Consider the following 26,924-nt stretch of genomic DNA (forward strand, 5'->3'; position numbering starts at 1 on the left):
TCCTTAGACATCAATGCGAATTCCATGTTTTATAGACATTAGTTCTCCGGTCCCTGTTAAATACATAACAAATGAACACAGATGAGGTAAAGATGCTGTGATTGCCACATAAAACCAGTATGGCAAGGGAGCAGTTTTTCCGAATGGACAGATCCAGAGGCCATGACGAATTCCATCACGGACATGGTGAGAAGTCCAGGATATGCACAACATCCAGGGAAGAAAGCACCATGAGTCCTTAAGCCTGAAAAGGTGCATAATAAACTTTAATGTCACAGCCACAACAGGAATCACAGTAGAACAATGAAGAAGTGGTCTTTGTGGAAGAGTCAGAGCAGCCTGTGGAAAGGAAAAATACAGTTGGCAATCAACACCATCATGACAAGGTAAAAATGCTTCTCAGATGTTTACAGATGAAATATAAAGTGAACAAAAAACATTTGCTTCCCACAGAAGTGCAAATACAAACGCTTTTCACTATTATCTTTATTCATTTCTCCCTCTCAGGATTTGAGCCAACTGTTCTTATCTAGTATGCTGCTGTGGTGAAATTCAATATCCAGCATATAAAACAATTAACAGGAAATACACAACTGTACAATATACTATTGTCAAAAAAACCCAAAACGCACCTTGTATAAAACTAAATTTACTGTGCTGAAATACATTAATTTGTCAATATTAGATATACCTTATTTACTCATGGAGGTAATTTCTAACAAAACAAAATGAACAAAATGCAATTAAAAATACCCACCAGCTCATTTTGGCTGTCTTTTTAGCTCGGTATTCCTTGTTTACGGACAAAGAATATTTTCAAATGCTAAAAGTTGTTTACGTGTATAGTTAAGATCAACTTGAAAAGTTTTAAGATCAATTGTTGGCTAATAACCATTACACTGAACTTGCTTAATATTAACTCAGTTCAACAACAAGATGATACTGGCTTCTGTTGAGGTATTTATCAAGATAGAATAATAAAAGTGTGAGATTTTGCTTAAGGTGAGATCAAATGGACTGTTTGTCACAAGAGGATCAATAAATGTTCACCATGTCTGAATGTATTGGGGAAGACATTGCAAATTAGAAATACCTATTAGAAATACCTAGAACTTTCTCCATTATGTGTGCAGCCATACATTTCTTTAGCGTATCAATTTTTTCAACTAATATTCTAAAAGGGAAAGAAAAATAGCAGTTCAAAAGAACTACTGATCTCTCAGGCAATCAGGAAGCAAGGATTTGTATCTTCATTGAATAGCTTGCAACATGAATTCAGGTAGAACTTATTAATAAGGCAGGATGTGTTCACTCTAATGAAATGCCTTGTATATAACCCCTCCGCACTCCTAAAGAGGATTTTGGAGCAACTAAAGAAGAATCTTTCCCAGGTTTTACATAGAGCTCACTGTATGCTAGGATAAGACTTTGGGAGTTAATCATTGGTTTGTAACTATCCATGTAGGTTGAAACATGATCAATAAAGCTAACACATATGTACATTTCAATACAAAGTCTCCGTACTTTGATTTAAGGAGCTCTCAAAAATCTGTTAATTTTGGTAATTGTTTTTATAGAATGTAATCGCACACAAAAGTCCTAGACGGGCACTCAACAAATTTAAATAGAAATTAAAAACATAATACTATAATAGACCTCAGAGCAAGTTAAAAATATAGAAACTTTGTCTTGCCATATGACTGTCAGCCCTTCAATAGCAAGAATATTCTTTTTCTATATAACAAATGGTAGTGGCAAGGTTCCAAAGAACTGGCCCCTCAGTCCACATGCAGACAGACCACTAGCAAAGGCTGATCAGTTATCATAGAATCATAGAAGATTAGGGTTGGAAGAGACCTCAGGAGGTTATCTAGTCCAACTCCCTGCTCAGAGCAGGACCAACACCAACTAAACCATCCCAGCCAGGGCTCTGTCAAGCTGGGCCTTAAAAACCTCTAAAGAGAGAAGTTCCACTACCTCCCCAGGTACCCTATTCCAGTGCTCCACCACCCTCCTAGTGAAATAGTGTTTCCTAATATCCAACCTAGATCTCCCCCACTGCAACTTGAGACCACTGCTCATTGTTCTGTCATCCACCAATACCGAGAACAGCTGAGCTCCATCCTTTCTGGAACTCCCCTTCAGGGAGTTGAAGGCTGCTATCAACCCCCCCCTCACTCTTCTCTTCTGCAGACTAAACAAGCCCAGTTCCCTCAGCCTCTCCTCGTAAGTCATGTGCCCCAGCCCCCTGATCATTTTCATTGCCTTCCACTGGACTGTCTCCAATTTGTCCAAGTCCATTCTATAGTGGGGGCCCAAAACTGGACGCAATACTCCAGATGTGGCCTCCCCAGTGTCGAATAGACGGGAATAATCACTTCCCTCGATCCGCTGGCAATTCTCCTATCAAGTTATTTAGTGCTTTGTGGTGATCAAGAAAGAGTAGGCTGTACTGTGTGATCTTCTCAACATGACCAGCTTCCTACAGAAGAAGCTTGCATATGCAGGCATCAGCAGAAAAGGATATAGGGTTAAACAACAGAATACCAATTGAAATTAAATATTTTTCTACATTTTCAGATATATTGGATTTAAATTATAACAGAATACAAAATGTACAGTGCTCACTTTATTATTTTTTAAATTTTTATTACAAATATACAATACAAATATTTGCACTGTAAAAATGATGAACAAAAGAAATAGTATTTTTCAATTCTCTCTCATACAAGTACTGTAGTGCAACCTCTTTATCTTGAAAGTGCAACTTACAAATGTAGGGGTTTTTTTTGTCACATAACTGCACTCAAAAACAAAACAATGTAAAACTTTAGAGCCTATAAGTCCACTCAGTCGTACTTTTTGTTCAGACAATCACTGAGACAAACAAGTTTGTTTACATTTACGGGAGATAGGCTGCCTGGTTCTTATATACAATGTCACCTGAAAGCGAGAGCAGCCGTTTGCATGGCGCTTTTGTAGCTGGCATTGCAAGGTATCTACGTGCCAGATATGCTAAACATTCGTATGCCCTTCATGCTTCGGCCACCATTCCAAAGGACATGCTTCTATGCTGACAGAGGGAGAACTGTATGTCTCCTGCTTTGTTTTACATGATTTCTGCTATATATTTCATGTTATAACAGTCTCGGATGATGACCCAGCACTTTCACTGCAGATTTGACAACACACAAAGAAGGTACCAATGTGAGATTTTTAAAGATAGCTACAGCACTCAACCCAAGGTTTAAGAATCTGAAGTGCTTTCCAAAATCTGAGAGGGATGAGGTGTGGAGCATGCTTTCAGAAGTCTTAAAAAAGCAACACTCCGATGCAGAAACTATAGAACCTGAACAACCAAAAAAGAAAATCAACCTTCTGCTGGTGGCATCGACTCAGATAATGAAAGTGAACATGCGTTGGTTCACACTGCTTTAGATCGTTATTGAGCAGAACCCATCACCAGCATGGATGCATGTCTTCTGGAATGGTGGTTGAAGCATGAAGGGACATATGAATCTTTAGTGCATCTGGCATGTAAATATCTTGTGACGCCAGCTACAACAGTGCCATCGAACACCTGTTCTCACTTTCAGGTGACACTGTAAACAAAAAGCAGGCAGCACTATCTCCTGCAAATGTAAACAAACTTGTCTGTCCGAGCAATTGGCTGAACAAGTAGTATGATTCAGTGGACATGTAGGCTCTAAAGTTTGGCATTGTTTTATTTTAGAATGCAGTTTTTTTGTACATAATTCTACATTTGTAAGTTCAACTTTCATGAGAAAGAGATTGCACTATAGGACTTGTATTAGGTGAATTGAAAAATATTTCTTTTGTTTTGTACAAAGCAAATATTTGTAATAAAAATAAATATAAAGTGAGCATTGTACACTGTATTCTGTGTTGTAATTGAAATCAATATATTTGAATATTTAGAAAACATCTAAAAATATTTAAATAAATGGTATCCTATTACTGTTTAATCATGATTATTTTTTTTAATCGCTGGACAGCCCTAGAAAAAATAAAAATTTATTTCATATAATTGTTATAGTCTGGGCTAAGTCTTGTTGAAATTGGTGGTGTAGCAGCCACCTTTCATTCATAGATAAGCGTAAAGAGCCACTGATCTCATTTATGAAATCAGGTAGTTGAAACTACAGGAGCATCACCCAAAACACAGGCACATGGCAAAGTCTGTGTAGAAGCTGAACCATGTGGCGCAAGGGATTTCCCTGGGGACTGATACTGTGAATGCAGCGGATTGACTGGTGGAGCTGGATGTGAGCATGACAGAGAAATACACAGAAAGACACAGAGAAGGAGCAGAAAGCCAAGGAGACATCTATAACAAGCACCGGGAGCATGGCCCTGAGAAAAAACCTACAGGGAATACTTTTTGGATACAGTAGAGAACGTGCTTTTAGAATACAGTGGTGGCTGAAACTAGGCTTGGAACTGTAAGTAGAGAAACACTTTTCTGATTCCTGTTGTGTTCAGTGAAACAGGACTTGGTATATTCTTTGTAAATGAACAGAACTGCATCCAAGAAATATCTCATTCCTTCAATAATTTCTCTTCCTAACAACAATAACTTGAGAGATGCTGAATTTTGGAAACTGCTCTCAAGTCAAAAAAGGGATAGTAATGCTACACAGAACTGATCCATTCCTAAATGAAAAAAATCATGTTTGTAATTTTTGTTGATTCAAATCTTTAGTGTAAAAGGATCTCATACCCGAGTGTGGGCTTACTCCAAGTGCTGACATCAGTGTTAAAAGTAAAGGATATTCCATTATAACAATTCCTGTCCTTCATATGAAATGTTAAACTGAGCAGCTATCCATCAATACGTACCCTGGACAGTAACAACTATCCAAGACATGTTTCAATAGTAGTAAATGATAAACCTATTGAGCAAAATTCTCCATGACTAATCTATTTATCTGCAGTTAATATATTATCAACACTTAACTCATTACTCTGACTTATCTAGAAAATGAAATGTGCCACTTCAAGCAAAATTTTGTAACGAGAATGAGTAAAAGGTTTTCTTAGATACTTTTAGGTACTTCAGGAATGCCCACTTCTAATAGTGAAGAAAATACATTACCATTAACTTCAGCAGTTGCATGATAAAGTGCCCACTGACTTCCAGTTTATGATTAGATCCTATAGATTTATGTTGAAGAAAGAAATTAACAACATGACATCTGACCAGTGTCAGAGGATGTTATTCTTTATTCCTTTCTTCATTAGTGGAGGTACTTTTCATTACTCAAATCTTGAGATGAAGAGTCTCAATATAGTTCCTCTATACTGTAGCTAATGAAAGAATTGTTCTTGTCACAATCCTTTCATAAGCATACTGTTTTTCATTAACTATTGTAATACTGGGTGTTGAATTTTCATAATATATAATGACTGTCAGAGTTGGAATGTGAAAAAAACAAATACTCTTTTACTAGACTACAAAAGAACAGCAAGGACATTTAAAAATAAATAAAGTATAATCATTCACAAAAGCAGGTTCAAGCAGAGTACTGTAGTTGTAAACAGGAATGATAGCACAAGCTAGAGTATTGTACATGCAAATATTATCCTTTCTGCACTGACATATACTATTGGTGAAAAGAAAATAAGTACTTGTGGCATCTTAGAGACTAACATATGCTCAAACAAATGTTAGTCTCTAAGGTGCCACAAGTACTCCCGATCTTTTTGCGGATACGGATTAACACTGCTGCTACTCTGAAACCTGTCACTACTGGTGAAGTCTGCCATCTACTGGAAATAGTTAAGAAAAGACTTATTTTCAAAATATTCCTGTTTGAGAAAAAAAGCTCAGGATAGCAAATAGATTCTTAAAAAAAAAAAACAAAAAAAAAAACAAAACCTAGGTTTTTAAAACAATTAGTATTTAGTGTTTCACATATACAAAGCAGGTTTTAAAAAATAAGTGGATGTACAGATGACAAGTGTTCATTAAAATAGGATCTAAAATAAATTGTATTTAAACTGTTTGACTAGATTTCAGGTTGTTCATGCCCCAGTTTCAAATAATGAGTTAAGTGTACTCTGACAATTTTGTGGTTTTACAATATCTTTATACAAAATCAAAAGCGTTCTGCCTTTTCTGTGATATGAAAGTCCCACACAAACATACAGGGAAACTGATCATCCAAAGCGTATAGTCAAATGCACAAAGTACACAAACTGAAAAAAATTGAGAATTTCCGTCTCTAATCTTTTATTTATAGCAACTGTAGGTGTATCCTGCAACAATAGGAAGTACAACATTTTCAAGCACAAGTATGATTTTAAAATCTGTTACAAATAATAGTGCCTTTTACACAAAAAGTTCCTTACAAATTTAATTCAGAAAATTCCATTTTCCTAAGCTGAAACATTTGTATATTGTTCTTTACTTTCTATTAGATTTAACTAATGTGTTACATAGAACACTCAAATCTGGTTCTCTCCAGCAAGGCTGGCACAAGAACTTTGTTCTGACAGAAACAGCCCTGAAAAAAGATCACTATCTATTATACATATACATTCCTTCATACTGTTGTCATATTTACTCCTCTTATTAATCCAAAGAAAATCAACCTAGTGTCAAATCCTTCTTGAGTACACCCTAATGGTAGTTGGCTACAAACATCAAATTGTTAATTAAGAGTGAGATTTTTCAAATGCTGGTCTCCATTTTTCCGCCACAATTTCAAGCACAAATAATTGCAACATACAAGTGACTTTAAATGTTGCCTACAAATAGCTGTGGTCCTAAAATTAAGCCTGTAATTTTTTACCACCACCACCACCTCCTCCTTCTGCAGGTGCAAAACAGAGCCCTAGCTAAGCTTAATTTTCAATCTGTCAATGCCTTCTCTTATTTAAACTAAGTAACAGTTGGACGTTCTGTCATCTGGCTGCTTTTACTACTTATTCTAAAAGAAAAAAAAAGGGACAATCCCATTTAAATAGACACAAAGTATATGAAGCTGCACACAAGTGTAACTTGGCTAACAAAGCAAGTGATATACAAATGTTAGGAACTATATGCATAGAATCTCAAGAATTAAATATCTACATCTAATACCACACATTTATTAAGAGAGAAAAAAATGCCATGTTGGGCTTTTATACTTTAAATTGCAGTGAGATGTAAATGAAATAAAATACAGCTTTTTATATATGTCTTAAAAACATTTAAATGAAACCAATTAAATACATCAAGGCAATGAGACCTCTAACTGCAAACTTTAGGCTCCAAGAGGTGATATAGTGTTTAGAAGTAGGTGGAAATGCAAAAATAATTAAGAAAACAAAGTGAACTTTGATCTACTTTGCTTACCTGTAATGAAAGGGAGCGAGCTAGAAAAAAATGGTCGACATCAATGACAGAAGAGAGGAAACCAGCTAAAATGACTTCACTAAAGTCACTCTTCTTCCTGAGCCCAATCACTATCACCCAGGACCATATTCCCACCACACCATGCACTGCATTATCAGAGAGAGCTCGGAGCCAGTCGTGTTGCTGAATGAAAGAGAACTGCAGAAGTCTGTCTGCTATGAAGCAGAATATTCCCAATCCTAAACTGGAAATAACTGAAGCTATGCTGAAAGTTTGGAGAAGAGCATGAGCCTTTTCAGTCTCAGATGCCATAGCAAGTAACTTGTCACTGTACACAAGATACCATCAGGATACACGCAGTCCATTGTCCTTTTAATCTTCAGTCATTCTGTAAATTATCAAAGAGAAAAGTCTTAATAAGAAGTGTCAGCTAGCACTAAATACTTGCTAAACCCAACTCTATCTGCAGCTGTAATAAAACATATCCTAACAGAAAATTCATTGCACAAAATCTAAGATTCTCTAGAAATATTAAATACAATTAACTTAATTCATTGACCCAAACAGTATGGCTCCTAATCACAATTTTTGTGCTGTTTTAATGAGAATAAACAAATACTTTAGTACACTCATGCTTTGACTCTATCTTTTGACATTTCCAATTTCATAAAACAAAATGAGAGGATTTTCCTGCAATATTCAGGACAGATAGCATCATGAAGCCAATATAGTTCAGTCAAAGAGAACTGAGGAGAACTTTACTCCTTTCAGAGGAAATCTAAATATGCTGCTCTAATTAGCACTCAGCAGCAATCTCTACTGCTGTTTCCAGCACATTCCCTCAATCTATCAACCAGGGGCAGCTCTACGTATTTTGCCGCCCCAAGCACGGTAGTCAGGCGGCTTTCAGCGGCATACCTGCGGGAGGTCTGCCGGTCCTGCGCCTTCAGCGTACCCGACGCCAAATTGCCGCCGAAACTGCGGGACAAACGGACCTCCCGCAGGCATGCTGCCGAAGGCAGCCTGACTGCTGCCCTCATGGCAACCGGCAGGCAGCTCCCTGCGGCTTGCCGCCCCAGGCACACGTTTGGTGCGCTGGTGCCTGGAGCCACCTCTGCTATCAACAGTCACCTTCGCAGTTCTTGAGAACGCCAGGCTAACCCAAGTAATTCTACTTTTCACGTTGAACTATGGGATCAAAAATTCGTAAAAGGGAAATCATATTATTAGTGAAAATTGCTTTCTATCATTTAGAAAAATTCTTTATCAAATTATTTACACTTTGAAGCTGTTGCAAAGCTTTCTGCTGCAAGGGTACTGCACCTTGGGAACAACTAAATTTCCTTAATGACTCATTAAACAACATCTCAAAACCACATACAATAATTAGCACAAGGATGGAATATAACATTAAACAAATAATAATATGAAGAACGCCCCCTACCTTATGTAGCTGGTGAAATTTGTTCTATTCCCTAGCTCTGTTGTATTCAAAACTGAAAAACTGCCTCTCCCAACACAATCTCTGTTCCTCTCCACTGGCCGCCTTGCCAGCGGCTCATTCAGCTCACTGCCTCGCCAGCAGTTCGTTCACCAGCTGACTGTCAGTCACCTTCTTCTGCCTCCTGATTCTCTGCTGTGACATCTGCTCACCAGTCTGAGGGCTTGTCTACATCAGAAAGTTGCAGCGCTGGTGAGGGAGTTACAGCGCTGCAACTTTGAAGGTGTACACATCTGCAGGGCACCACCAGCGCTGCAACTCCCTGTTTGCAGCGCTGGCCGTACTCCCGTTTTGTCTCGGGTGTAGAGGATCCAGCGCTGGTGATCCAGCGCTGGTAATCCAATGTAGACACTTACCAGCGCTTTTCTTGACCTCCGTGGAAGGAGGAAGCCTCTGGTAATCAAGCTGGTCTCCTTTCCCGGTTTGCTCTCTCGTTCCCGGAGCCCAGAGCAAGCAGGTCTCCTTCCCTGCGGTTTGCTGGGTGGCTCCGGGAACGAGAGAGCAAACCGCGGCGAAGCGGGTCTCCTTTCCCGGTTTGCTCTCTCGTTCCCGGAGCCCAGAGCAAGCAGGTCTCCTTCCCTGCGGTTTGCTGGGTGGCTCCGGGAACGCGAGAGCAAACCGCGGCGAAGCGGGTCTCCTTTCCCGGTTTGCTCTCTCGTTCCCGGAGCCCAGAGCAAGCAGGTCTCCTTCCCTGCGGTTTGCTGGGTGGCTCCGGGAACGAGAGAGCAAACCGCGGCGAAGCGGGTCTCCTTTCCCGGTTTGCTCTCTCGTTCCCGGAGCCCAGAGCAAGCAGGTCTCCTTCCCTGCGGTTTGCTGGGTGGCTCCGGGAACGAGAGAGCAAACCGCGGCGAAGCGGGTCTCCTTTCCCGGTTTGCTCTCGCGTTCCCGGAACCCCCCTTGAAGCCGCCCAACAGCGCTGCAGTGTGGCCACATCTAACACCACTTGCAGCGCTGGTTGCTGTAAGTGTGGCCACTCTGCAGCGCTGGCCCTATACAGCTGTACTAATACAGCTGTAACAACCAGCGCTGCAAAACTTTAGATGTAGACATGGCCTTAGTGATTATCAGCTCTTTGCAGGCTGGGCAGAAACACTGCCCCACCAGAGGTGATTGCAGCTCTCATTTAAGCACTTTGACATAAAGGCTTCTAATGAAGTCTACTTAGCTCTATCTTTAACAGTGGGGAGGAACAGACCGGGGACCCTTAGGAAGTGTTCACACCTCCTGGCTGGGAAACCGCCTCCATCTCTCTTACTTTCACAGGGGTCTGGCATTCGAGCCCCTGGTTTACAAATTCCTTTCAGCTGAGGGTGACCCCTCAATTGGGACACACTCAGCACAGTTCTGCTCCTTTTGTCTTACAATGAAGACAACATTTCACTACCCCTGCATGCCATACTAAAGCGATCTGTAACCCAACACCAGCCAAAGTAGATCACTTGGAGCTACACAACTCCTGTCTGCTAGATATCTATGCAGAGTAGTGTTCATGTAAATACAGTTTGCTCCTGAAATCTCTCCCCCTCCTGAAGTAGCTATCAGGGGAGAGTTCATTCAGACTCTGCTTATATATCTGAATGTACTTTCATTGTCCTCTGCCTGTAATCAAGCCAGACTGAATCCATATTTCTTTGTCTAGGGCAGGATGAATTTATGCACTGCCTCCCAAATGCATTTTAAGAACATATTTCCAGGATACATGCATAACTCTTTGTACTCAACATGTACATACATCACACAATCATTTCTGGAACCAGCATGTCACCTGTTTACATATGATATCTCACATGATACCTTTTAAGTACACAGTATGACGCACATGTTGAGTGTAGTGAGTGTGTCAAGCCTGATATGCATTACAGTATAGTGGGCCACCTGCCTGTGGACATTTAGGGGCTCTTCAGGTTATACACCTTCACCACCATACTGAGGGCTTGTCTACATCAGAAAGTTGCAGCGCTGGTGAGGGAGTTACAGCGCTGCAACTTTGAAGGTGTACACATCTGCAGGGCATCACCAGCGCTGCAACTCCCTGTTTGCAGCGCTGGCCGTACTCCCATTTTGTCTCGGGTGTAGAGGATCCAGCGCTGGTGATCCAGCGCTGGTAATGCAATGTAGACACTTACCAGCGCTTTTCTTGACCTCCGTGGAATAAGCAGGTATCCCAGCATACCTGAGGATACCTCTCTGGTAATCAAGAAAACTCCTCTGCCCTGTGCTCACCTGACCCCTCCTTTAAATCCCCCGGGAAATTTAAAAAATCACCTTCCTGTTTGCTCAGTCAGGCGTGGAGTGCAATTAATCAATCAATCATTCAGCGACCATGCCTCCACGCAACAAACGAGCCCCAGCATGGACCAATGCAGAGCTGCAGGATCTAATTAGTGTGTGGGGAGATGAGGCTGTTCAAACACAGCTGCGCTCCAGAAGGAGAAACTACGATACCTATGGTCAGATATCGCAGTCCATGCTGAGAAGGGGCCACGAACGGGACGCCTTGCAATGCATAGTAAAAATTAAGGAGATGAGGAGTGCATACTGCAAAGCCCGTGAGGGAAACCGACGCTCAGGAGCAGCCCCCACAACCTGCAGGTTTTACAAGGAGCTGGATGCCATACTTGGGTGTGACCCCACCGTGAATCCTAGGAGCACGATGGAGAGTTCAGAGCAGGGAGAAGTGGGGGATGGTGTAGAGGATGAATACAGTGATGCTACTGGCGTTGAGGGGGACACCCCAGAGTCTCAGGACACAGGCAGCCAGGAGCTCTTCTCCAGCCCTGAGGAGACTAGCCAGTCACAGCAGCTGGAAGCGGACGTTGATGAGGAAGCTGAGGATCGTGCTCGTGGTAAGTAGATTGCAATGCTCTGTCCGTCCCCCACCCCCCCTTCCAAGCGTGAAACCTGCCCTGCGGTGTGCTCTGTCCGTCCCCCACCCCCCCTTCCAAGCGTGAAACCTGCCCTGCGGTGTGCTCTGTCCGTCCCCCACCCCCCCTTCCAAGCGTGAAACCTGCCCTGCGGTGTGCTCTGTCCGTCCCCCACCCCCCCTTCCAAGCGGGAAACCTGCCCTGCGGTGTGCTTCTTCCTCACCGATCCCCCCTTCCAAGCGGGAAACCTGCCCTGCGGTGTGCTCTGTCCGTCCCCCACCCCCCCTTCCAAGCGGGAACCGTGTCCTGCGGGGTGCTTCTTCCTCACCGATCCCCCCTTCCAAGCGTGAAACCTGCCCTGCGGTGTGCTCTGTCCGTCCCCCACGCCCCCTTCCAAGCGGGAACCGTGTCCTGCGGGGTGCTTCTTCCTCACCGATCCCCCCTTCCAAGCGTGAAACCTGCCCTGCGGTGTGCTCTGTCCGTCCCCCACCCCCCCTTCCAAGCGGGAACCGTGTCCTGCGGGGTGCTTCTTCCTCACCGATCCCCCCTTCCAAGCGGGAAACCTGCCCTGCGGTGTGCTCTGTCCGTCCCCCACCCCCCCTTCCAAGCGTGAAACCTGCCCTGCGGGGTGCTTCTTCCTCACCGATCCCCCCTTCCAAGCGTGAAACCTGCCCTGCGGTGTGCTCTGTCCGTCCCCCACCCCCCCTTCCAAGCGGGAACCGTGTCCTGCGGGGTGCTTCTTCCTCACCGATCCCCCCTTCCAAGCGTGAAACCTGCCCTGCGGTGTGCTCTGTCCGTCCCCCACCCCCCCTTCCAAGCGTGAAACCTGCCCTGCGGGGTGCTTCTTCCTCACCGATCCCCCCTTCCAAGCGTGAAACCTGCCCTGCGGTGTGCTCTGTCCGTCCCCCACCCCCCCTTCCAAGCGTGAAACCTGCCCTGCGGTGTGCTCTGTCCGTCCCCCACCCCCCCTTCCAAGCGGGAACCGTGTCCTGCGGGGTGCTTCTTCCTCACCGATCCCCCCTTCCAAGCGTGAAACCTGCCCTGCGGTGTGCTCTGTCCGTCCCCCACCCCCCCTTCCAAGCGGGAACCGTGTCCTGCGGGGTGCTTCTTCCTCACCGATCCCCCCTTCCAAGCGGGAAACCTGCCCTGCGGTGTGCTCTGTCCGTCCCCCACCCCCCCGTCCAAGCGTGAAACCTGCCCTGCGGGGTGCTTCTTCCTCACCGATCCCCCCTTCCAAGCGTGAAACCTGCCCTGCGGTGTGCTCTGTCCGTCCCCCACCCCCCCCTTCCAAGCGTGAAACCTGCCCTGCGGTGTGCTCTGTCCGTCCCCCACCCCCCCTTCCAAGCGGGAACCGTGTCCTGCGGGGTGCTTCTTCCTCACCGATCCCCCCTTCCAAGCGTGAAACCTGCCCTGCGGTGTGCTCTGTCCGTCCCCCACCCCCCCTTCCAAGCGGGAACCGTGTCCTGCGGGGTGCTTCTTCCTCACCGATCCCCCCTTCCAAGCGTGAAACCTGCCCTGCGGTGTGCTCTGTCCGTCCCCCACCCCCCCTTCCAAGCGGGAACCGTGTCCTGCGGGGTGCTTCTTCCTCACCGATCCCCCCTTCCAAGCGGGAAACCTGCCCTGCGGTGTTCTCTGTCCGTCCCCCACCCCCCCTTCCAAGCGGGAACCGTGTCCTGCGGGGTGCTTCTTCCTCACCGATCCCCCCTTCCAAGCAGGAACCAAGGCATCCCACTAACATGGGAGAATTTTAAGCAAAAGTACTCACCCCATTGCTAGACATGTCTTAGCTTTTTTGAACTCTACAGTGTTATGTGAGGTATGTGAGAGGGATGCTACCTACAGTTTCCAATGTCCTTCAAAAGTTGATAATAAACAATGATGCCCCTGTGTATTACATGTCTCTATCTCTATTTTTTCTAGACAACTCGAGTAATGCGGCTGTGTCACCGGCCTCACGTAGATTGCAGAATTTGAGGCGCAATCCTAGGAAATCAAAAGAGGAGCTGATCAAGACCGTTCTGAACCACTACAACAGGGAAAGTAGGAAGACTGAGGAGTGGAGAAAAAGTGTACAGGAATGGAGGCTGACTGAAAGCAGGAGACAGGAATTGTCTGCCAAAAGAATAGCCAGGCAGATGATGAGACTCCTGTCTCGCCAAACCAAGTCTTTTGAGTCTCTTGTAGCCATGCAGGCAAATATATACCGTGATAACCCACAGGCTTCCAAAAGCAATGTTCCTTGTCCCCCTGTGTATCCTCAAAATAGCTTTATGCAGCACCCAGTTCCTTATTATCATCAGCTGCCCCCAACACCTATAACATCACCTAGTAACCAAGATATGTTTAATTCTTTCCCAGTGCACTCCACCCCCATCATTCTGCAGCAAAGTAATGGTGAGTTGCATCAGACGGTTACAATTTAGTAAAATAGGAAATAGTAAAACCTCTGAATGTACTGTGAACCACCCATACCCCCTTACCTGTTTTTTACTGTATGACAAATAAAAGGTTTTGGTTTGTATTTCTTTCCATATGTTTTATTGGTGATAGAAATGGCTAATTATACACAGCAAGGTAAAGCAAAGCACAACACATGCACCAAACATTACTGCTGGCTCTCAGCATCAAATTGCTCCCTTATAGCATCCCTAATCCTTGAAGCCCTTTCCTGGGCCTCCCTATTAGCCCTGCTCTCTGGCTGAGCAAACTCATTCTCCAAACGTATAACCTCGGAGGTCCATTCCTCACTGAACCTTTCACCCTTCCCTTCACAAATATTATGGAGGGTGCAGCACGCGGATATAACTGCGGTAATGCTGCTTTCCATCAAATCTAGCTTCCCGAACAGACTGCGTCAGCGAGCTTTCAAACGGCCAAAAGCACGCTCCACAGTCATTCTACAGCGGCTCAACCTGTAGTTGAAACGTTCCTTGCTCCTGTCAAGCTTCCCAGTATATGGTTTCATGAGCCATGGCATTAATGGGTAAGCGGGGTCTCCCAGAATCACGATGGGCATTTCCACGTCCCCTACTGTTATATTGTGATCTGGGAAAAAGGTCCCGGCCCTAAGCCTCCTGAACAGGGCACTGTTCCTAAATATGCGTGCATCGTGCACCTTTCCAGGCCATCCAGAGTAAATGTCAGTGAAATGCCCACGGTGATCCACAAGCGCTTGCAGAACCACAGAGAAGTACCCCTTGCGATTAATATACTCCGATGCCAGGTGGGGTGGAGAGATAATAGGAATATGCGTCCCATCTACTGCCCCTCCACAGTTAGGGAAGCCCATTTCTGCAAAGCCATCTAAAATGTCCTGCACGTTACCAAGAGTCACGGTTCTTCTTGTCAGTGTTCGATTAATGGCCCTGCAAACTTGCATCAGCACCATTCCAACGGTGGACTTTCCCACTCCGAACTGGTTCGCCACAGATCGGAAACAGTCTGGAGTTGCCAGCTTCCAGATTGCAATAGCCACCCGCTTCTCCACAGAAAGGGCATCTCTAAATCTCGTGTTCATGCGCCGCAGGTTGGGGGCGAGATCATCACAAAGTCCCATGAAAGTGGCTTTCCTCATACGAAAGTTCTGCAGCCACTGCTCGTCATCCCATGATTGCAGGACGATGTGATCCCACCACTCAGTGCTGGTTTCCCGAGCCCAAACGCGCCGGTCCACGGAGCAGAGCACGTCTGTTATTGCCACTAGCATTGTACTGTCTGCATATTGATGCGATTCAGTACCATCGTCCGACTCCTCAATGTCAGTCACACGCACATTTAGCAGCCTAAGGATTAGATCCACAGTAAGGCGAGATGTGCTGGCAATAGTCATTAGTAAGGTATTCAGTACCTGAGGATCCATTCTTGAAAGATAATGCAGAAAAACCGCTTTAGAGTCACAATGCTGCCACAGTGCTCCGCATGTGTACCAAAGCAACGCTGGCCGTTGGAACAGGAACAGGAAGCAGAAGGACAATCACACTTCCTTCCCCTTCCCACAAGCCCCAGCGCCGCTGTGGGACGAGGTGCCCTGTGGGATAGCCGCCCACAATGCATCACTCCCAACAGCGCTGCAGTGTGGCCACATCTAACAGCACTTACAGCGCTGCTAGCAGTAAGTGTGGACACTCTGCAGCGCTGGCCCTATACAGCTGTCCTAATACAGCTATAACAACCAGCGCTGCAAAGTTTTAGATGTAGACATGGCCTGAGGAACTATAAATCAAGGCTCCAACAAAAAAACTCAGACTTAATTTTATTTTGTTCCTGCAAAAGACCCTAATTCTGACACATAAGAATCAAACCTAACCACAAAAACACCTAGCAATTCAGAATGGTGAAGTCTGAAAGAACACATCTAACCCTCTGCTTTTAAGGAACTAAAGGCCAAAATCATAGACCAGGGAAAAAATGCCATCTTAAATTTAACATCTACTAGAAAATCCCATTGAAGACTACCCACTCCATCCCCATAGCAACACAAAAAAGCAAAGAAAACCTCCAGAAACTGAAAACTTGCTGTTCATAACATATTAACTGAGATTCTGAACCATACCACTACGCACATGCAGCTTAACCTAACCCTCCACTGACAAAGAACTAGAGATGCTCTCAGCCAAGCAACAGAGGCATCTGTGTTGGCAGCATCAATATTAGTAAACAATTCTGTAGAATTCTGTAGAAGTGTGTTTACACTACACACTTATTAACATACATATAAAAACATAAGACAAGGAGAAAACTAAACTTTTTTTTTTTTTTAAGTATTGAGTCAATACAGAACCTCAGATTTAAACTACTACTGGAATTACTACAGAATGGAATTAGTGTGAAAGCATTTGATACAATTAAAATAAACATAACAATCCAACTGAGAGATAAAAGACATGCAAAAAGAAGTCTTCAAGCAAGAATGATGAGTAAGGCAGGGATGCAGCCTCAGACTTACCCTATTCAACATTTACATGAGTGACCTAGCTGTTCTGTTAAAACAGCCTGCTCTTGCAGAACCACTACCGAACAAGACAAAAATAACTGCTGTCTCCAGATGATGTAGACTTTCTTTGCTACAGAACCCCCACAGGACATATCACTGCTCTAAGTATTAGATAATAAATATCAAATGAAATCTGGGCCTCCCTTCCAAGTGGTTATTGCAAACAGAGCAAAGGGAATAAAACCCTAGTTGAAATCCTATAACTGAAGATATACAAACAAGTATTATGTGTACAAAGGTATTATCCCAAAAGTGGTTGAGAACATGCAGCTATAGGCTCCTAAAAATATAGATCAGAATTAAGATAATGCTAATGTACCAAAAAAGACACACTTCTGGTAATGTGTCAATGAAAGCAACATACACTCTATCCATCATAGCATTAGAGTACCAGAAAACCCCATTTCACATAGTGGGAATATCAAGTTGGGGTAGGGAGGTGATATTACCTCTGAATATGGTACTGAAGAGATCACTACTGGAATACTGCCTCAGTTTTGGTGTCCACACTTTAAAAAAGGATACTGAAAAACTGGAGTGGTTTCAGAGAAGAGCTACAATAATGATTAGAGGGTTTGCAAAATACATTACTTAATGATCTCAATCTAGTTATTGTGAGAAAAGAAGATTCAGACCAGATCTACAATTAAAAATTTGGTCAGTGTAGTAATATCAGTTACGGGTATCATTTTTATGACATTTTTATACTGGCCAAAGCCTTATTCTAGATGCAGTTATACCAGCAAAGAATTGTTTTTGCCAGTTTAGCTTATTTCATTCAGGAAACCAGTATAAGATATACACGCAGCCTTCTGCTGGTATAAACTGTTTCTGCACTAGCAGGGTTTGCTATTTATAGTGTCAAAACTTTGCCAGTGTAGCACAGCTGCCTCGATCCCAGTCTATAAGTACGTCATGTAATGGCAGACAGCTGAAAAGTGACAAGTTCTTAAAGTGCTTATATACCAATGCTAGAAGTCTAAATAATAAGATGGGTGAACTAGAGTGCCTCATATTAAATGAGGATATTGATATAATAGGCATCACAGAAACTTGGTGGAATGAGGATAATCAATGGGACCCAGTAATACCAGGGTACAAAATATATCAGAAGGACAGAACAGGTCATGCTGGTGGGGGAGTGTCACTATATATGAAAGAAAGCATAGAATCAAATGAAGTACAAATCTTAAATGAAACCAAACTGTACCATAGAATTTCTATGGATAGTAATTCCATGCTTTAATAAAAAGAATATAGCAGTAGGGATATATTACCGACCACACAACCAGGATGGTGATAGTGACTGTGAAATGCACAGGGAGATTAGAGAGGCTAGTAAAATAAAAAACTCTATAATAATGGGTGATTTCAACTATCCCCATACTGACTAGGTACATGTCACCTGAGGAAGGGATGCAGAGATAAAATTTCTTGACACCTTAAATGACTGCTTCTTGGAGCAGCTAGTCCTGGAACCCACAAGAAGAGAGGCAATTCTTGATTTAGTCCTAAGTGGAGCACAGGATCTGGTCCAAGAGATGCTGGACAGCTTGGTAATAGTGTAATAATTAAGCCCAACACTGTAGCACTGAATTTCAGAAAGAGGGACTACACAAAAACGGGAAGTTAGTTAAACAGAAACTAAAAGGTACAGCACAAAAAGTGAAATTTCTGCAAGCTGCATGGAAACTTTTTAAAGACATCATAGTAGAGGCTCAACTTAAATGTATACCCCAAATTAAAAAACATAGTAAGAGAACCAAAAAAGTGCCCCGGTGGCTGAACAACAAAGTAAAAGAAGCAGTGAGAGGCAAAAAGGCATTCTTAAAAAGTGGAAGTGAAATCCTAGTGAGTAAAATAGAAAGGAGCATAAACTCTGACAAATGAAGTGTAAAAATATAATTAGGAAGGCCAAAAAGGAATGAAAAACAGCTAGCCAAAAACTCAAAAAGTAATAGGGAAAAAAGAAGTATTTTAAGTACATCAGAAGCAGGAAGCCTGCTAAATCATCAGGCCACTAGACGATCGAGGTGCTGAAGGAGCAATCAAGGATGATAAGGCCATTGTGGATAAACTAAATGAATTCTTTGCATGGGTCTTCATGGCTGACGATGTGAGAGAGATTCCCAAACCTGAGCCATTCTTTTTAGGTGATAAATCTGAGTAACTGTCCCAGATTGAGGTGTCATCAGAGGTGGTTTTGGAACAAATTGATAAACTAAATAGTAATTAAGTCATCAGGACCAGATGGTATTCACCCTAGAGTTCTGAAGGAACTCAAATGTGAAATTGCAGAACTACTTACTGTAGTCTGTAAGCTATCATTTAAATCAGATTCTGTACCACATGACTGGAAAAGCAGCAAAGAATCCTGTGGCACCTTATAGACTAACAGACGTTTTGGAGCATGAGCTTTCGTGGGTGAATACCCACTTCGTCAGATGCACGTAGTGGAAATTTCCAGGGGCAGGTATATATATGCAGGCAAGCTAGAGATAATAAGGTAGTTCAATCAGGGAGGATGAGGCCCTGTTCTAGCAGTTGAGGGGTGAAAACCAAGGGAGGAGAAACTGGTTCTGTAATTGGCAAGCCATTCACAGTCTTTGTTTAATCCTGAGCTGAGGGTGTCAAATTTGCAGATGAACTCCTACCAAAAGGAGGCTGCCAGACAACTCTCCAACATCAAATTCTACAGGCCACTTCCCTCAGATCCCACTGAGGAATACACTAAGAAACTGCACCATCTACTCAGGGCACTCCCTACACTAACACCGGAACAAATCAACATACCCTTAGAGCCCCGACCAGGGTTATTCTATCTACTACCCAAGATCCACAAACCCGGAAATCCTGGACGCCCCATCATCTCGGGCATTGGCACTCTCACTGAAGGACTGTCTGGATATGTGGACTCTCTACTCAGACCCTACGCCACCAGCACTCCCAGCTATCTCTGTGACACCACTGATTTCCTGAGGAAACTACAATGCATTGGTGACCTTCCAGAAAACACCATCCTAGCCACCATGGATGTAGAGGCTCTCTACACGAACATCCCACACACAGACGGCATACAAGCTGTCAGGAACAGTATCCCTGATGATGCTACAGCACAACTGGCTGCTGAGCTCTGTGCCTTTATCCTCACACACAACTATTTCAAATTTGATGACAATATATATCTCCAGATCAGTGGCACAGCTATGGGCACCCGCGTGGCCCCACAATATGCCAATATTTTTATGGCCGACCTGGAACAACGCTTCCTCAGTTCTCGTCCACTCACGCCCCTTCTCTACCTACGCTACATTGATGAAATCTTCATCATCTGGACCCATGGGAAGGAGTCTCTGGAAAAATTCCACCATGATTTCAACAGCTTCCACCCCACCATCAACCTCAGCCTGGACCAATCTACACGGGAGGTCCACTTCCTAGACACCACGGTGCAAATAAGTGATGGTCACATTACCACCACCCTATACCGAAAACCTACCGACCGCTATACCTACCTTCATGCCTCCAGCTTCCATCCCGGGCACATCACACGATCCATTGTCTACAGCCAAGCACTGAGGTACAACCGCATTTGCTCTAACCCCTCAGACAGAGACCAACACCTACAAAATCTCCACCAAGCATTCTCAAAACTACAATACCCACATGAGGAAATAAGGAAACAGATCAACAGAGCCAGACGTGTACCCAGAAGCCTCCTACTGCAAGACAAACCCAAGAAAGAAACCAACAGGACTCCACTGGCCATCACATACAGTCCCCAGCTAAAACCTCTCCAACGCATCGTCAGGGACCTACAACCCATCCTGGACAATGATCCCACACTCTCACAGACCTTGGGTGGCAGGCCAGTCCTTGCCCACAGGCAACCTGCCAACCTGAAACATATTCTCACCAGTAACTGCACACCACACCATAGTAACTCTAGCTCAGGAACCAATCCATGTAACAAACCTCGATGCCATCTCTGCCCACATATCTACACCAGCGACACCATCACAGGACCTAACCAGATCAGCCACACCATCACTGGTTCATTCACCTGCACATCCACCAATGTAATATACGCCATCATATGCCAGCAATACCCCTCTGCTATAACGGACACAAATCAGATATTAGGAATGTCAATATACAAAAATCTGTAGGAGAACACTTCAACCTCCCTGGCCACACTATAGCAGACCTTAAGGAAGCCATCCTGCAGCAAAAAACTTCAGGACCAGACTTCAAAGAGAAACTGCTGAGCTTCAGTTCATCGGCAAATTTGACACCATCAGCTCAGGATTAAACAAAGACTGTGAATAGCTTGCCAATTACAGAACCAGTTTCTCCTCCCTTGGTTTTCACCTCTCAACTGCTAGAACAGGGCCTCATCCTCCCTGATTGAACTACCTTATTATCTCTAGCTTGCCTGCATATATATACCTGCCCCTGGAAATTTCCATTACATGCATCTGACGAAGTGGGTATTCACCCACGAAAGCTCATGCTCCAAAACATCTGTTAGTCTATAAGGTGCCACAGGACTCTTTGCTGCTTTTACCGATCCAGACTAACACGGCTGCCCCTCTGATACTTGACACATGACTGGAGGTTCACTAATATGATCTCAAATACAGGCTGGTAAGCCTGACTTCAGTACCGGGCAAACTGCTTGAAACTATAGTAAAGAATAAAATTGTCAGACATATAGACGAATATAATTTGTTAGGCAACTTTATTCTTCCTCCATGGTCCAGTAAGAGCGTCTGCTCCTGGGCTTCTTGCTCCCCAATTGTCACTTCTCTTGGGCAGAGACACACATATCTCTTTGCCTCCTAACAAGGTTATTTCCAGGCTTCACAATTTACTGCCTATACTGTGAATTTCCCAGCAAAGTCAGACTGACGAAGCCGGCCTGCTCTGATTTTCTCCTCAGAGGCTACAAATAGCATAATTGCCACAGTTGTAAGTTACCACACAGCCCTCTCTAACCAAGTACATTTATTCCTAAGGTAAAAGTATTACAGAAAAAAATATTAAAGACGACAAAAGATCCTACATGTGACACATGCTAATAACATTACCAGAGATCGCCTCAACTCCAACAAGGGCTCTGACTGATGAACAGTTGTTCAAACCCCAACAAGGGGTTTTTCTATGGCCATGAGCTCACAACAGCTGTTAGCCCAGAACAAACATACTCATAAATCTTAGAGTCACTCTTCTATCCAGTATAGGCCTCTGATCTCATCCTTATGTTACAGGTGATCAGCAAACAATAGGTTTCCTCTCAGATTGCAGGTTCAAATGAATGGATCCAGGGGTGGGTAACTTGCTTTCCCCTCCAAAGTATTTTCTTGGAAACTCACTGAACTAAAAGTTCAGTCTTGTCTGGTCTACTGTTTTAAAAAGAGTTCACTGAAGAAATCCTTGGCAAGAAGTAGGAGGAGGTGATGGTGGACATCTTGTGATTTTTAGCCCAGTGGCTAGAACACTCACTGTGGATGTGGGAGATCCAGCTCCAATTTACCCCTCTCTCTGTAGTCCAGTAGACTGGACATGCACCCGAGAGGTGAAAACACCCTAGGCCCAATCCTCCTGCTCCTATCACTCTCTTCTATTATTTATCCACATTGGAAGAGCTTCAACAGTAGTGACTGCAAGAACACCACATTGGATTATCCAAAAGCAGAGTGGTTAAAGCTCTCTCTTCAGGTGGAAGACCCCTGTTCAAATGCTCTCCACCCCTTTGTCTCCCACATACCAGGTTAGTGCTCTAACCACCAGGCCAAAAAGCAAAACGTGGGCAACACGAATTCCTTGGGCTGTTTTGTGAGAAGTGAAGCAGGAATCTAACTCATTCACGGAAGAAACAGTTTAGGTGCCTAAGATGCCTAACTCCAGTCTGCGGCAGGTTCTTGTTTATGGATAGCTAGCACCTAAATCCAGGCTGCAGGGAGGCACCTATCTCAGAGGGAGAAGCAAGGTATAACACCCTGTTGTTGGCATCTCCAATTGGCTAGTTTAAGCAACTCCCCATTTAGCATCCTAGCTTTTGTGGATCAAATTGTTAGATGCCTCTCTCCCCCCCGCCCTCTCCATGGGGAGCCTAGGTGCCTAACTCAGCTTTATGGATCACAGTGTCGTTCCTATGATTTTCTAGGCACCTAAAGTCAGGTGGCAGAACCACTGCAAGCAGGGGATGGCTGGGCTGCACATGGGGGGAAGAGTTTATCAGCCTGACAGAGGCAGTTCTGAAGAGTGGTCAGTAAATCTACTACTACCTGGCTCCACAGAGCAGAGCTAAAGCCCAGTTGTCCCGGGGGCCGCTAGTCTCTAGTGATGACAAAGCAGCAGCTCAGCACTTGTTCTGCCCCAAATCCCTAGACTCGGTTCTCGGCTGCTCCGAGCAGAGCCTGAGTACGCTGTGAAGGAGCCCAGCTTCTGGTGCCAAGGGAAGGGGCGTGTGGGAACCTCCCTAATCCCACGGAGGGCGGGTGACACTGCAGTCTAATTAAGGCAGCACAGGAATCTGCAGCAGTGCTGAGTCCCTGAGGCCATGCAGCCAAGAGCGCGTGGGGGGAGAAGCGCCAGCTCCCTCCGATAGCCGAGCCCGGCCTGACACCGGAGCCTCGGCCCAGTCCAGCCCTCCACTCCCCTATCCTAACATCGGGGCGGGGCGGGGCGGGGCAGGCCCCGCCCGAACTGACCCCAGCCCCGCCTCCCCTGCCCGGCTCATGCCGCGATCCCGCGCAGACCTTTCTCCTCCCAGCTGCTCCTGCGTCTCTCCCAAGCCAGCGGCTCCGGCGCGCACGTTCCTGCTGGCGGCCCGGCTCTCCTCCCGGGTGGGGGCGCTGCCGCCGGCGGTCACAGGCGGGGCCCGCGTATCACTACAACGACACAACGGGCGGGCCGCCCGCTGAAAGGCACAAAGCACTCTGGGATAGCGGCTGGCGGACTGACCTCCAGGAGCCGCCCGACCCTGTGCGGTGCCCTGCCTGCGGGTCGCGCCGCGGAATCCCGGTAAGTGTCTCGCCGCAGCTGGGGTGGGGCAGTGACTGTTACCGCGGCGCGGGAAAAGCTGAGGAGCTGCCAAGGCAGACGGTGCCTCCCTCCAGCTGATGACAGCGCCGGATCCCCCCGGTCCCGCCCCCTTGGCTCTGGGCGGATGGTCATTGATTATGCAGCGTTCCTCTGTAAAATGTTTCCTGGAAGATGAGCACTGCCGGCTAGGTCAGAGAATGTAAACACACCGCCAGTCCCCCCCCCCCGCCCCCCCTTTCCGGCCAGCCTACAGTACAGCCAGCACTTAAAAGCCACGTTAATGGTGCGCTGTGCTCTGGAGGCAGCCACCTGGCTGAGGAACAAGAGCAAGAGAAGCTTGTGAAAATCAGCGTCACAGAACAATACGGTTAGACAGGACTGTAAGGGTCATATGGTCTAATCCCAGCCACTGCCAAGGTGTAGGATGTATTGTGTCTAAACTATGCAAGACAGACGGCTAACCTGTCTCCTGAAAACCTCCAAGGAAGGACATTTCCCAACTTCCCGCGGCAGGTTGTTCCATTGTCGTACTGTACTTAAGAAAAATTTTACTGAAAGTTAATCTAAATCTGCTATGCTGCAGTTTGAAGCAATGGCCTCTTAGCTGCACTTTTAATAGGAGTGAGCAACTTTTCTCCATCTTCTTTATGCACAGCCTTTTCAGTATTTAAAGACTGGGATCTTATCCCCACTTCATCTCCCCTTTTTCAAACTAAACATACCCAGTTCCTTCTGCCTTTGGTCATATGGCTTGCATTCTATCCCTCTGATCTTTACATCATCTAAGCTCCAAGTAAACAAGGTCCCGACCCGCCAGCGGCTTACCCTGACGGATGGGGAGTCAGTCTTTTGCTCCCTACTGTATTTTAAAATTTGGTGTCATAAACTCTCAAAAATTTTGCTAGAATTATTTTAATGTAATCTGACAAAAAAACTATTGTTATAATAACTGAACAAATCTGTATTCACCTTCAAAATTAGTCAATATTTAAAATCAGTAAATGGATATTTAAAACAAGTAACTTAGAACACTATGAGACTTGAAAAAAAAGTCTTAAAATCCTTCAAAATCTGAATCCGTCTCTGATTCACCAAACAATTCATTAAATTCTGCTTCAGTCACAGCTACACCTGCATTGTCATTGTAGATGTCGGCCGTGTCGTCTTCAGACTCAGATTCCTTCTCATCATCAGACTCTGTTGTGTAATCATCAAATATGGCATCATTTCTGACCCCTTAAGTGCATTGCTGATAGAAATTTCATTTCAGAAATGCTGTATCATTTCCAAGGGAATGGACACCCACGTATCCTTGATCCACTGGGCAACCTGATTGATTTTGGGCTTCATAAGATTCCTGCCTTTTGTCAACTTCACCATACGTGAGCACATCCATTCAGACCACATTTTGCATAGCCTGTCTGTAAAGCATTTGTTCAGACAGACATCAAGCGGTTGTAGAACTGAAGTTAAGCCTCCAGGTATTACAGCCAAAGTAGTTTTCATATTTTTGGCCACATTTTTCACCTCATCCGTCTTGTGTGCCCTGAACATGTCTCAAACGAGCATAGGTTTCTTGAAAAGTGCTCCTGGTCTCTTATTCCACACTTTTTCCAGCCATTCAATAGTCCCACTTTCATCCATCCATCCCTTTTTGTGTGCACGTACAATGACAGGAAATTCATGTTTTTAGGCAAGGTTTTTCTTTAAAAATAACAACAGGAGGGAGCTTTGATCCATTTGCCAAACATGATAAAACCACTGTTAAATGGATTTTTTCCATGGCCAGTGGTTTTAATTAAAACTGTTTTTTCACCAACACCAGTTACCATTCTGTTGCTTGGGATCGAATTTCATCCGTGTTTCATCCATATTTCCTATTTATGACAGTTCAAATGCATTTTTCTTTTGATATTTTATAATAAACCTTTGGAAAGATTCGATTTTTTCTTCCAGATTTCTCAGCAGCTTTTGCACTTTGTTCACTGACAAAGACAGAGATCATGATGGTTCATGAAGCGAGTACACCAACCCGCTGATGCAACAAACATTAACAGCTTTACTGACTTGTATTTGTCGTCTTTTGACATTTGCAGAGCATGCAGACGAATTCCAGTTCTAGTGACAATGTACCCATTTTGTCGACATTCAACAACCTAATTACTGAGATCTTTCTCCAGCTCAGCAAATGAAGCACACTTCATTGGATGTTTTTTCTTGCTTCTTGGCATGTCTTTTAGTGTTTTATTTTTTCGTCATTCTCTTACTTGCTTCTCATGAGCAGCGGTGTAATTATTGTTTGCTTCTGCATATTCAACAACTAAGATTGAACGCTGTGTGATAAGCAGACCATTTTCTTTTGATTTCACTGTTCATTTTAAATACTAGTATGAAAACAGATTATTATAGTTATAGATTTTGTAGGACTTTACATAGGAATTTCACCTGCTTTATCACTGTCAAGTTATTCTTTTTTTTTAATTTCAAAGCAGCCCTGTAGATTGGCATGTCTGTGGCGATAACAGGCTATTTCAATTTTATTAGCAATTCCATCGATTCTGTATATTATATTTTCATATTGGCTCGGGACTTATAGGTTCATTAGTAGAAATGCATGAAGAGATCAAATTACACAGTAGCAGACTGACACCTGTGCTATAGTACTAATGTTCATTGTATTTTTCTGATTGGCTTGTAAGATTGTCATAGCATTCTTTCTCAGATCTGAACCTTAGAGTTCAGAAAATGAGATACTAGCATGAATTTCCCTAAGCTTAATTACCAGCTTAGATTTGATAGGCTGCCACCACCCAAAAATAGTGTTTTGGGGCACTCTGACCTCCCCAACCTTCCCTGGGGACCCTAAGAACCCAGACCCCTTGGGTTCTTAAAACAAGGAGAAATAACCCATTCCCCCACCTTCCCCCTCTCAGAACTTCCCTCCCTGGGCTATCCTGAGATACTGATCTAACCTCTTAAATCACCATACAGAGAAGCATCTCCCTTCCCTTCCACAAAGAGGCAAACAGATTCAAGGAAAACAGAGAGAGATTTTATCTCTCCCCCTCCCGTCTCCCCACCTGTCCTGGTGAGTTATCCCAATCCCCTGGGATAAAACACGGGAAACAGAGAAAAAACAATCAATCAGGTTCTCTA

At 44.4% G+C, this 26,924-nt stretch overlaps 2 protein-coding genes and 2 long non-coding RNA genes across 5 annotated transcripts; 2 read left to right on the forward strand and 2 right to left on the reverse strand.

The window, feature by feature from the left end:
- Nucleotides 1–3: 3 nt before the first annotated feature.
- TMEM267 (transmembrane protein 267) lies at nt 4–8,971 on the reverse strand. Its single transcript, XM_050947162.1, has 3 exons — nt 8,805–8,971; nt 7,361–7,748; nt 4–339 (listed from the first exon to the last, which is right to left on the reverse strand). Exons 2-3 carry the CDS (start codon nt 7,670–7,672, stop codon nt 4–6), a joined length of 648 nt encoding a protein of 215 aa, XP_050803119.1. The 5' UTR covers nt 7,673–7,748; nt 8,805–8,971.
- A 1,943-nt stretch (nt 8,972–10,914) lies between these two features.
- Nucleotides 10,915–14,246, forward strand: LOC127048009 (zinc finger and SCAN domain-containing protein 29-like). The gene is made up of 2 exons (XM_050947085.1): nt 10,915–11,707; nt 13,646–14,246. Exons 1-2 carry the CDS (start codon nt 11,185–11,187, stop codon nt 14,146–14,148), a joined length of 1,026 nt encoding a protein of 341 aa, XP_050803042.1. The 5' UTR covers nt 10,915–11,184; the 3' UTR covers nt 14,149–14,246.
- On the reverse strand, nt 11,731–12,974 carry LOC127048064 (uncharacterized). Of its 2 annotated transcripts, XR_007773539.1 has the most exons (5): nt 12,920–12,974; nt 12,394–12,761; nt 12,289–12,341; nt 11,974–12,078; nt 11,731–11,868 (listed from the first exon to the last, which is right to left on the reverse strand). It is a non-coding gene; the product is annotated as an uncharacterized LOC127048064 (long non-coding RNA). The 2 variants fall into 2 exon arrangements; XR_007773540.1 differs by lacking the exons at nt 11,731–11,868; nt 11,974–12,078 and having other exon boundaries at nt 12,118–12,341.
- A 9,305-nt stretch (nt 14,247–23,551) lies between the features above and the next one.
- Nucleotides 23,552–26,318, forward strand: LOC127048060 (uncharacterized). The gene is made up of 3 exons (XR_007773535.1): nt 23,552–24,185; nt 25,039–25,150; nt 25,865–26,318. It is a non-coding gene; the product is annotated as an uncharacterized LOC127048060 (long non-coding RNA).
- Nucleotides 26,319–26,924: the final 606 nt, after the last annotated feature.

This window comes from Gopherus flavomarginatus, chromosome 3 (genome assembly GCF_025201925.1).
Source record: "Gopherus flavomarginatus isolate rGopFla2 chromosome 3, rGopFla2.mat.asm, whole genome shotgun sequence".
NCBI classification, from domain to species: domain Eukaryota; kingdom Metazoa; phylum Chordata; order Testudines; family Testudinidae; genus Gopherus; species Gopherus flavomarginatus.